The 12,828-nt window shown below is 33.9% G+C and overlaps 2 protein-coding genes across 2 annotated transcripts; one reads left to right on the top strand and one right to left on the bottom strand.

Moving 5' to 3' along the window:
* Nucleotides 1-341: 341 nt before the first annotated feature.
* On the top strand, nucleotides 342-1,274 carry Smp_102390 (hypothetical protein; the record flags this gene model as incomplete). Its single annotated transcript, XM_018795556.1, has 1 exon — nucleotides 342-1,274. The coding sequence occupies one exon, from the start codon at nucleotides 342-344 to the stop codon at nucleotides 1,272-1,274; it is 933 nt and encodes a 310-aa protein (XP_018649857.1).
* A 9,847-nt stretch (nucleotides 1,275-11,121) lies between these two features.
* On the bottom strand, nucleotides 11,122-11,502 carry Smp_179080 (hypothetical protein; the record flags this gene model as incomplete). The annotated part of the gene is made up of 1 exon (XM_018795555.1): nucleotides 11,122-11,502. The coding sequence occupies one exon, from the start codon at nucleotides 11,500-11,502 to the stop codon at nucleotides 11,122-11,124; it is 381 nt and encodes a 126-aa protein (XP_018649856.1).
* Nucleotides 11,503-12,828: the final 1,326 nt, after the last annotated feature.

The following is a 12,828-nucleotide window of genomic DNA, read 5'->3' as shown; positions in this document are numbered from 1 at the left end:
CTTGTTAAATTGTTTCCTTTAAACATCATTCCACAATACATTGTATCATTATGGTCCATTGGTTGTTCGTTAGTATTTTATGGAACATGTTTGTTTTTACTGAGATCAAAAAGATGGTAGATTATCAAGATCCTCTTTATATATATATGACTTTTTCTTATTTAGTGAAACTAACCAATAAGATATGAATCAATTGGTTGATTTCAACTGGTTAATTTTACTCACTCAGTTTATGGCCTTTCTATAAACAAATGCATATAATTACTAGTACACATTTATTATTTATTCTATATTAATAAATTAAAGAATCATTATTGTAGTCAGTGAAAAGAAGAAACAATATGACTGGATCTACAAAACCGGATCTTGATCGTTTAGGCTATTTTAGAGAAATGTCTTATATTACAATTGGTGATCCATATATTGATCTAGGAAAATTTGTTTTCAATGAAGATTCTTGTAAAGGTAAACAATTATATGGGATTAGTACAAAATCAAAATGTGGTTTAAATGATGGATATTTTACTCCATACAATCGGTTATTTATTGGTGAATCCTATACAGATATGACAAAAATTAAACATGAAGAACGTTTGAAAGAAAAAATTAAAGAAGGTGTTAAAGCATTTCTTCCACCTTCTGGTTCTAAACAACTTATTGGATCTGGAAGTTATTGGGGTACATTTTCACAACCGATTTCATATTTTCGTAATGAATTTATTAAATCAATTAAATCATCTGATGAAAAAAATTTTTATACCTCACCATCTAAAAAAGGTGCTGGATCTAGTTATCCTAATGTAACAATTGGAAAATTACCTGCTTATGTTTCAGAACCATATTTAGATAATATAGACAAAACTAACAATATTAAAGATCATAAAAATTCAATACTAGGTCGTAAAAGCTTCATTCAATGTGGAAATATTGACTACTTTGGTCCAGATCCATATAAACAACAACAAGGTATTATCAAAAGACCTCTTAAACCCGCAACAATACAAACGAAAAGAATCACAATTCCATTTAGACCATCTAATCCAGGTAAAGAACCAGGTGGTTACAAAGCTGGTACATTTAATCCATTTCCTAATTACATATCTGAACCATATATTGATCCTTATAAACGAATACATTCTCATCGAGATGCTAAAGTGTTTATTCCATCATCTGGACCTAAATCTGCTCGATTTGATTCAATATTAACAAGAAATGTAAATAAAACTATAAATTCATCGAATTTCGACACTGTTAAATCTGTAATTTATTCATGAAATATGTTTTTCAAGAAAAACGAAATTGTGATTTCTGAATGTTAAATGTATGTTACTAATAAATTTGCCTTCTGTCAAACTATGACAAATATACATTATTAATGATAGGTATGTGGAACTTATTTACTTAATTACGCCTGTTACTCCCAATGGAGCATAGGCGGCCGACCACCATTCTCCAACCCACTATGTCCTGGGCCTTAGGTATGTGGAAACACATTCAAAAATTTGAACACAAATAAATTATAATGAGTTGTAATAGTTGAGATTATGAATCAGTTGAAGCTAAACCATCATGGAAAACCTGGAAGCACTGGACGGCCGTCGGATGCCGGCTCAGTGGTCTGGGGGTTAAGCACTCGCGCGCGAGACTGGGTTCGAATCTCGCGAGGCAGGATCGTGGATACATACTGCTGAGGAGTCCCACAATAAGACGAAATGGCTGTCCAGTGCTTCCAGGTTTTCCATGATGGTCTAGCTTCAATTGATTCATGATTTCAACTATTAAAATTACTATAATATCCACAAAACCCCTTCTGATATTATAATGAATTTTTTAAAACAGTATATTGTCTATCAAAGTACATATGATTGGTAGTTGAATACATTGAAACTTGAATATAGTTAAAAGCTGTAGTATCCTATCTGGTAGAATACTAACTATCGGTTTCAATTTAATGTTTTAACATTGGTATTTTCATGTTATACATTACGCATTTATCACATAAATGGATCTGTTAAATAATAATTATATGTTAGATTGTTTTAGTATCAATGAAACTATTCGCTCTAATTTAGACGAAAGTTCTTATACACAAAAGACAATGTTTTGAATTTCACCTACTATAAAAGATAATACAAAATTTTTCCTAGTTGAAATCACGAGTCGATTGAAGCTAGACCACCAGGGAAAACCTGGAAGCACTGGACGGCCGTTTCATCCTATTATGTGACTCCTCAGCAGTGCGCATCCAAGATCCCGCCTCGCGAGATTTGAACCATGAAGATTGGTAACGACGACTTAGATTTTATTTTGAATTGTAACATATTAGAATTAGTACTTTATGTTTGTTGATTAGCTAATATCGTTCTGTTTAGTTTCTTCATTAAATTGTTACATTTTTTTAATGAACAAGGAATATTTAAAACGAATAAAAATTTGAATTAACTGTTAATTATCTACTTGTAGTTTGGTCCATCAGAGTGCTTGGTATCTATGTGGTTGCGCCACAGGATTGAGCTGTACTGTTCGGATTGTAGCGTTGAAGTCTATATAGTGTCTAGTTCTCCTATGGGATTGAGGTGTAGTGCTCGGGTTAAGTCTGAGCAGTGTTTGGCTCTCCTGTTAAACGGGATCGAGCTGTACCGTTTGGGTTGCTGCGTGAAAGTCTGGATGGTGTCTGGTTCTCCTGAAAACTAGTGCAAAATTACCCTGACCCATAAGGGTATATTATATAACTGAACTACTTGTAGTTAATATTTGTTAAAGTATTCTCATATGTATTTTGGTAGAGTTTTCTTCTCTTAACTGGATGGTTTAGTCGTGGATCTTTCATCATTGTTCTGAACGACATCATCATCACAAATTTCTATTTGGAGTTTGTGTACAAACTCATTATCCACCTGAACTATAAATCTTCTTTAACATCTTATGATCATAGTAATAATTCAACATTGTTGTTTTTCTTCATTGAAATCAACTTGTCACTTGAATAAATGGTTTATTTGAAGAAAATTTATACTTTTAATGCACTTTTTGTCATTTAGCATTTTATAAGGTAAATAAGTCCATATAATATTTAACAATCTATCTTAATGCATAATTTCTAGTTGATTTGTTGCTAAATAGTACTATTCATTAGAATGAAAGTTATTCGAATTTACTCATATTGAAAGTATACTGTTCACGGATTAATTCCTTGACAAATAAACGATCGAATAGTAATAAAATGTACGGATTCTTAATTGAGTTAAGTATTCAACTGACATTTAAATGTAATCGATTGAGTGTTTTGACAAATGTGAATCCTTGCTTGAAATTCTTCAACAATAAGTACTATGAGTAGTGCACATCAGGTCATTCATCTGTCTCTGCCACCATTACTATTAGTGCCCTTAATAAGTTGAAATCTAATGATACTGAAAGCGAAAGTTCCTATCGCATGTCTTTTTATATTATCAGGAAGCTATTATACTAGGATGGAACAAGTATCCAGTGCTTTTCGATCTTTAATGATTTTTGTTCCATTATAGGACTTAGCACCGATGAGTACCCACGAGCCCAACAGGAATCATACTCAGGAAGTTTACGTCTTGTGTTAGGTATTTAATTTCACTCTACTGAGTTGAATTTCGAAGGTTTACGTTTCTAAGTTTATTTATTTACGATATTGTACAACTATCATGTATTCCTATCAATTACTGTAAATAAACAAAAGAGATAGTTGTGGGTGGTGGAAATATGTCTAGCCAGTAATATATTCAAAGTAACACTATCTAGTTTTCAAAACTACTGTATATGGCATTCTGAAATTGCATAAAGAGATATGAGATACGTTTTTGCAACACTGAATATGTCTGACAAGTACTATCATCATTTACAAAAATCTTTTTCTATTTTAACTCAAATTATTTGGTAAGTAATATAAATAGCAGGGTTATTGATAGCAATAGAAATGCTATGTTACACTGGGAACTATGATGATTAAAGCAACAGGGAGAATAAAAGCTCTCAAATATTCTTACATGTTGTATACCGTTATGATACATTAGATATGGAGTAGTAATTGAGCTAAGTTCTAATTATGATTGTCATTATTTTATAAGATATGTGCATTGTAATTAGATGTCAATGTTCCTATATTCGCAACCGTTAGAGTTGTTACTGAAAAACTTCAAATACTTCTTCAAGTTAATCGCATACTCCATCAACACATTCATTGAATATGTTGTTGTAATCCTAACTATTAAACCTTTGATTTCCATATCTAGGTTGAAACAATTATAATACTTTCAAAATTTTCATGTCTTTTTCAAACTCAAATCATTCCAGTTAAATCCAACAGGGAAAAAACCAAACTTGATAATCCACTTATACTAAGAAGAACATAAGCTGAATTACTTTGTTTAAAAATTTCGTCTTAGTTATGTTCATATTCCCTGTTATTATCAGCGATCTTGTATTGGTTGGAGTTAGACATAAACACCATCGGATGCTGGCTTAGTGGTTTATCGGTTAAGTGCTCCGACGCGAGACTGGTAGGTCCTGCGTTCGAATCTCACGAGGTGAGATCGTGGATGCGTACTGCTGAGGAGTCCCACAATAGGACGAAACGGCCGTCCAGTGCTTCCAGGTTTTCCCTGGTGGTCTAGCTTCAATTGACTCACGCTTTCAACTATGAAAATACTAAATCTCCACAAAAAAACCCTTCTGATCTTGTACATCATTAATTTACATTTGCTAACTCTACTTAGAATAGATTCTCCATTATTCTCTAGCTTTTATTATTGTTAGTATGAAAGTTAATTTTAATTTATTTCTATTATATAGCACTTCATTGTTGTTATTAACACAAATGAATCTCGAATAATTAAAAGTTTATTAGATGAACTTTTCAAATAGCAATCTTGTACTTAAGTGTTTCACTGATCTAATTCATGACACATCAAAATTGATTAAATAGTTGATATTTGTACTTTATGTAGTCGTCACTTTTATATATCTGAACAAAGTTTTCAAAATATATAATCATTTTATCAGTATGAGGTTGTGGAGATTGTTGCGTTTTTGATTGAGATCATGAATCGATCGATGTTAGACCACTATCGAAAACCTGGAAGTACTGCTGAGGAGCCCCGTAATAAAACGAAACAGCCGTCCAGTGCTTCCAGGTTTTCAATGGTGGTCTAACACCGATCGATTCATGATCTCAATAATAAAAAATAATCCTTTTGATTGAAAAAAATAACAGCAACTTGGCAGCGAATAGTATATTCATGAATTTAAATGAAGGTTTTCATAAAAAGATCGTTTCGTTTTATTACTTTACGGTTACGCATAAAAATAAAGCTAAATCTCTAGAAAAAATATATGTAGAATAATTATTGAGCAATAAACCATTTTATTGGATGGATTAAGTGTAATGAAGTAATTCATTGTCATTGTTAACGACCAGAACTCCTGGAACTCTCGATTAAACTTCTGTATGGACGATTGATATGACAGTTACCCACCCACCGAGTCGAATGATCAGGAACATAGTAGCTCAGCAATTAAGTCGTACTAATAAAAAAAATTAAGAAGATATGTATAAAATGTTCAAGTATACAATAACTGAATAGTTGTTAACCAGGTCGATGTATCCAATCGGTACCCAGAAAACTGGATACGACCAAACTAAGAAATTAATTATATTGAGAGCTAAGAATCATACAATAAATCACCTGTTAATAAGAAAAAAACTGTCCCTGTTCAAGAACAAAACTTTTCTCAAAAAAAGATGATAGATCTGTTTAGTTCGCTCCCACGGTGAATATTCAAACTACAATAATGGTGGTCTAACTTCAATTGACTCATGAATTCAACGATTAAATTACTAAAATCTCCACCAAAACCCTCTTCTGATACAATAATTATGTAGAACGAAAATCAAGTATCACATTACTCCTTACTTGTCAATAACAATAATATTTCCTAACAACTAGAAAACGAGATTTCAATCCTTTGCGAATAGAGAGAAGAATAATTGGGGATTCGGTCGCTTGATACAGTAATCGTTAAAATATATGGTTTATCGAAAATCACCCTTAAATATACATTATTCATGAGTTAAATTGTTAGAAAGGACCAAATAAATGCAACTTCAGAAATAATTCACTGAAAATCTGGTACATATATTTTGACCGTGTATTTATTAAATACCTAACTCATGGTGTGGTCTACTTATATCCATATAAGTAGTATATGGTGTTGGTCAGACGTAGAATGTATTTTGGTAGAAGACTGATGAGGAAAGAACTGAAATGAAGCGCAATCGGTAGGAAAATACATGAACAATGAAAAAAACAGTGAAGATTGAGACAGTTGGTTGTTAATTTGCAAATAAACTGTTCATTGTATGGTTATCAGAATTTACTGAGATAGTCTGTAATTTGTGCCTACATGCATTCGATTGTCCCAACCAGTGTTCTGATCATTACAATAGTGTATTCATGATGTCCCCGTTGTCAATTTTTATTTGATCCTTATATTTTTCTGTTGTCTAGTATTCCTTCCATACACTACTTTGTTCGACTGTTTTGAAATCAAAACAAGAGTTTGAAGCAAGAGAAAATATATTCCAAAGAGTGAACACAAGGAGTCAATAAAACGAAAGCTTAAAGTTTTATATATACAAAGGACTTGGTACGATCACTCATTGAATAAGGTTTTGTACGGTTAACGGCACCTTTCAGTTTTCATAAATTGTAGCAAATTAATCATACTTCTGTTACAGTATTTTATTATCCATGTCTTCGTTTTGTTTATATTGAGATTTATTATTTGCAGTCCTCCATAATCTTGGATTTTATGCACAGACTTAAATGATTTTTAGTGGTAAAGAATATTGTGAGGCGCTTGAATGGTGTTGGTGGAGTTCTGATTGACAGTCTGGGGAAGCGGATTAGAATAACACATGGGCTGTCTTCCGCTCTCGGACGCACCATAAACAGTGTCATCAAACTAAGTCAGTGGACATAGAAAATTCATAACATAACCATAATAGCAACCTAAGATACATGCAATTTACTTGGAACTGACCAGAATTAATATTACGTCTGCTTTATAAGTGATAAATTTCCTATTGGAAATACTCTGTCAAAAAATAAGCTAATAAAAATATTCTTTCTTGTCTGATTTAAATATATTAGTAATTAAGTTGTGAAATGACAAAATTTATTAAAAAAGTCCACCAATTCACCAGGTGTCTCGGTACGAGCGACATCCTAGGTTTAAGGGTTAATGATACTACATGGTTACCCAGACGAAGGCAGGTAGGACAGGGTTCAAACCTATAAACTCGTGACTAAACTTCCAAAGGTTTAACCACTAGGCCACCGCCTCAAAAATGACAAAAGTAATTTGAATTGAGGTCGTATATGTCCAATTTTTCTTATGGTCTGTAATATCCTGACAGCAGAATATGTATGAAGAGAGTGTTTATACATCATGAGGTACGCATATCTAGCCGTTTACTGCTATAATGTGATCCTAACCGGACTAGACGTCACATAATAGCTAAAAGTGACGAGACCGATGACATCGGTCTGCAAGGTAATTTGCTGTCAGCTTAAGCTATTTAGGGAAATATAAACTAGTCGACTGAGACCGTCTAAATTACAGTAGGATGTTGAACCAAATTAACGCTACTCGAAATCAATCACACTGGAACAGATATATTCAACCTATATTTTCGTGCAAATCTTGAACATTTTACTACTTTAACTGTTCCGAATGTCTAGACTTATATTTTGATGTCATTTCATTTGTGTTATCGATAGAGAATGCTGATGGGCTGTCTATGCACCTCCACGAAGGGCAACAGGAGTAAGTAGGTCATTTATGTTAACGGTATATTCCTACAAATACGAAACATGACTGTCTGACTCGGTTTACTTATGTACAGCGTCCTACCTGGTGGTTTTCTCATGACTTCATGAATCCTATCACTTAAGTTGCTAACTAAATGTATGCCAGAGAAAATGGGCGAAATATTAGATTACACAATTACGTAAATGTGACCTCGTTATCCTTTTTGAATGAATATACACACTGTATGACTTTCGAAAACTATTATACGACTAGACCTTTCAACAACAGTTTACTGAAGATTCTATGTTCAATCGTACAATTATATTTATAAAATACTACAACATCTTATCTTATAGCTTTTATTTAGATCAGTTTGATTTTTGTACATTTAAGTTATTGAAATACTAGGTGGTAAGTATTTCCACCCACTCAACAATCCAGTCTTCATTATACTTCTGAATAGCTAATAAATATCATGTATACTTTCTTATTACACCTGGTTGGTGTCAGAGTGGTTTTTACAATTAATGGGTGGTACTGGATAATGTGACTCAGAATTGGTGGTGCAGATGCCTTCACTCTTTATTTTCTTTTGAGTCATGAATCCTAGGATTCTTTTATGCATACCTTATCATTCTTTCTTCTCGAACCATATTCCCAATTTTTAGCCTATATAATTATCGTTGTTAACTTTGTTTTTCCGTACTGATATGGTATGGCAGCTTGAACTAACGCACAATTATTCTATGCTGTTCGTTGATCATAACTACCTAACTGTGGCTGATAGGGAATTAGAGTCAGTCTTCATCAACATAGGACCCATGCCGAATGTGCGTCGGTTGAAGTTTCCATACCTCATGCCAACACAAAGGGAGGAAAGCAACAAGATGATAGACAAAGGATGGGAGGTTATATAAAGACTAATAAAAATTTAACGAACGACCTTAAGTATCACTGTCTGGTGCGTTAACATTCGATATAATAGACCATGCAGTTCATCTGATTATCAACCTCATATTAAAAAGACATGTTTTGTGAAACGAGAATTGTACGAACTACGTTCAGAAACGAATGATAGTGAAGAACCTCATGAAGGGTCACACTACTAAGATAACGCATCAGCTAATTGCCTAGATATTTACAAAGAAAATTTAAATCGATGGTTGTAGATGAGATAATCCTATATTATAGAAATTGAGCAAGGAATAAAAAAAGTCCCCCTACTTATGAAATCATTTATTAGTAAGCACAAAGGTGACGTTAATACAATTTCAATCACCAAAACTTGTAACTGTCTATTAAATGATTTACTAATTTCACTACTATTAGATGATAGATATTTATGAAGCTTTAACGTAGCAAGCTTACTATAGTTGTAATCTATCTGGACGATAGGAACTTCTAGTAAACTAAAAACATTTTTGCGATAAGTAAGATATCCTTTGGTTATGACAGACATTGAAACCACTAAACTGGAACCCTCTTCCTTTATGTCGTGCTACTGTTACGAACACTAGGGTCACATGAACCACGAAGACGTTCGTCATAGTTGACTTCAGTATGATCTCTAACTCATATAATCGTGAGCAAAATGAAGTGACTGGTTAGAGGCTGTGGATTATCATACCTGGTAACAGTGGGTTAATTTTTTGAGGCAAGGATTGATGTAGCTTAAAACCTATCACATGTACGTGTACTTCATCATTATTCCATAATAGCTCATTATTTATATTATTACATAAAGCCCCAACTTTATTTTTTCTTCACTCACTGTTGAGAGGAGTAATAATAATAGTTATATTTATGTAAGGAGTGCTTCGTTGCATCAGCCTGTCGTTCCCCCAGATATGTTAAAATCTTGAAATTGGGAACAATTCAGTAATCATCCATGCCCATGAATTAGGTTAGGACCTATACCTAAGATCTCGAAGATGAAATCTAGGTGCTAAGATCGAATTACGTGCTAGACGGTTTAAATCCTTACTTCACTAGTTGAAGATTGACCACATAAACACCACTAACTATGATTGAAGAATTGAAGTACGTAACTTAAGGAAATTAATTAATCCTCTTACCAGGTAACTTGGTATGAGCCAGTCTAGGTGGGGGATAATGATACTACACGGTTACCCAAACCAAAGTAGGCAGAGCGGTGTTCGAACCTGAAAATTAGTGTTTATAACTTAAACATCTAAACCACTAAGATGCCTTCATTTTCTTATTCTTGGTTCAACATTTGAATATTAGTAATTTTTTAATATAATTGAAAAACCAATTACCGTTTGTGTACGCCGTTCTCCGACAACCCATTTGTAAGGGGCAGCAATGCCAACAAAAACTGGATTATTTAAGAGCACAATTCAAACATGAGACACGGTAACAGAATGAATGTCAAGTGTTGTAATCAATTCACTACTTCTTTGTTATTTAAACATTCAATATAAAATATTTACTTATTTTTAATTAGTTTCTTCTAAAACTTTCAAGAATCTTCTCAAGATTTACATTGGTATTACAATGGTTATTCACATCTTTTGCCCCCAAATGCCCTGGTACGGCCGAGAGTCCGCTCTCCCTCGCCAAATGCTCTCACATGGCAACGCGTATATAGCCTCTGCCAGGAAAGTCCTACTCAGCGCCTTCTCGCACCACGGATGTTGTTTACGAAATTGAGAGGACGAAAAGCGAATGTACAGCGCTTTAACCGAGTTGGTGGACACGGAAAGTCCACCTAAGGGAGTTGGAAAACCCTGATTCCAAACCAATGGTGCACATGGGCTCCAGTACCCTGAGGGAATAAATGGCGTATGAATCAATCGTTGTTCACCGGCTACCATGAGACTGAATCTTCTCACGATGCTCCACTGCCTTGTGGATCAGACCTTTAGGTCGAAGGCTCCGGGTGTGTCCTAAGAAAACCACCTGCTTCAGTTTGGACACATGGACAGTATCACAGCCCTCGTACAAATCAAATGAGATTTGTGTGGCGCATATATATCTGGTGCTTCCTTCTACCAATATTTATGTGTTTAAATAAATAATAATTAAATTCTTGTTTTATCAGTATGGGGTTGTGAAGATCGTTGTTTCTATGATTATGTATGTAAATTGGTGAGAACAAACTGCACAATAGTGGGTGCTCAATTGACTTGTTCAAGAATACTAACCCCTCAAACATTGGAACCAAGGATCAACAAATATTGTAAAGAATAAACAAGAAGATGTAATATGAAGAATACGAAATCTATGTACAAAAATTTCCCATAAGTATACTGTTTAAGATTTTAAGAGAATTTCAGCCTCATGTACAAGCTGTTGGTAAGTTAGATCTTTTTCTATAGAACCCAGTGATATAAGCTGTTTTTCTTTTTCGTCAATTGACTTAACGAGATTTTTAATTTTCAAATGTTTTTCGCCTGTTGAATAGTATAACCTTACTGATAATCGCCCCTTTAAAACTGCCAGTTCAAACGTCGATGCAAATCCTTGATCAACACCAATATCAAATTCTTTTTGTAAAACAACGTCACTTTTAGCAAAATATCCTTCTCGTATGCCTGCACTATAAACTTCCTCAGAACGACGTTCCCAGTCTCGTGACCCAACTTCTAACTCTGAATGGACATCAGATATTTCGCTATTGAATACATCATCCATAGAAATAAACTGTGTACACCTAAAAATAAAAATATATTGAGTCCGTCACTGAATGCAAAGTAAATTATGAAGTTAGCCACCTATAACAAATATACTAAGAATCATGGTTTTCATGTTAATTAAACAGTGTACAAATTTGACTAAAGATGAGAATTTAAGAAATAAAGGTAGATACTGAATGCACTATATTGATCAGTAACTGATAACTAGAGATCTGAACGGAAATCCTATCTGTAAATCTTTCAGGAGTAAGATCGCAGAAAGAGGCTGTTTAAAATAAACGTACTGAACTTCATTGGAAGGCAGAATTTGCAAAAAAACATAACAATTTATTTTCCAGTATACCTTTAAAGATACTTCAAAATTAGTGTAAATGAAAGTAAACTAACTCCAGTAATAGTTGCCTGTTTAGGTCAGGAAAGGGAAACTGAATAAATTCAAAACGGAGATTTAAAGATCAACATTAACAAAGTAGGAGAAACAATAAATTATTTTGTCTCAGAAGTAGAAATTTATGGTAACTCTCATAGACAGGTCCTAAATTTTCAAATAAATGAATTTGAAACTGGATTTATCATATATGACTAGGGTTGACCTAGTAGTAAGGTTTCTAGTATATAGAAACTAAATATGCTTTGTTTCGTGTTTAGCTATCGTTTTCACTTTTATTTAAGTTGACCAAGGAGGCAAACGATATGTATGCACCACACAAATCTCATTTGATTTGTGTGAGGGCTGTGATACTGTCCAGGTGCCCAAATTGAAGCAGGTGGTTTTCTTAGGAGGACACACCCGGAGCCTTCGACCTAAAGGTCTGATCCACAAGGCAGTGGAGCATCGTAAGGAAACGCAGTCCCATGGTAGCCGGTGACCAACGATTGATTCATACGCCATTTATTCCCTCAGGGTACTGGAGCCCATGTGCACCATTGGTTTGGAATCAGAGTTTTCCAACTCCCAGAAATATAGCAACCTGGACCAACATAATTTTGGGAGTCCTTAAGAATTTATTTAGCACAAAGCATAGTTCCAATCCAGTTAGTGGATTTCGAATGGATCCAAAGAAGCAGACCAAAATTTATCTGCCTAATAAACTAAAGCCTAAACACCAGTACATTCAACAGTGCGACACTAGTTCCTAACTTTACAAAATTGTGTTTCGTAAAATGTTAGTTTAAGAAGCCAGTGCTAACGTCGGTATAAATAGTGTCAGAAAACCAGGGTAGTTTTATTAGTTAGCGTAACAGTTATTATTTGAGTATAATTATCCAGTCACAACTATAGGTCTGCATCTATAAAGCCCTTTACTTTTATATTAAACTCAAG

Source organism: Schistosoma mansoni, chromosome 2 (genome assembly GCF_000237925.1).
Source record: "Schistosoma mansoni strain Puerto Rico chromosome 2, complete genome".
Lineage (NCBI taxonomy): Eukaryota > Metazoa > Platyhelminthes > Trematoda > Strigeidida > Schistosomatidae > Schistosoma > Schistosoma mansoni.
This window is presented reverse-complemented; position numbering and strand designations above follow the sequence as displayed.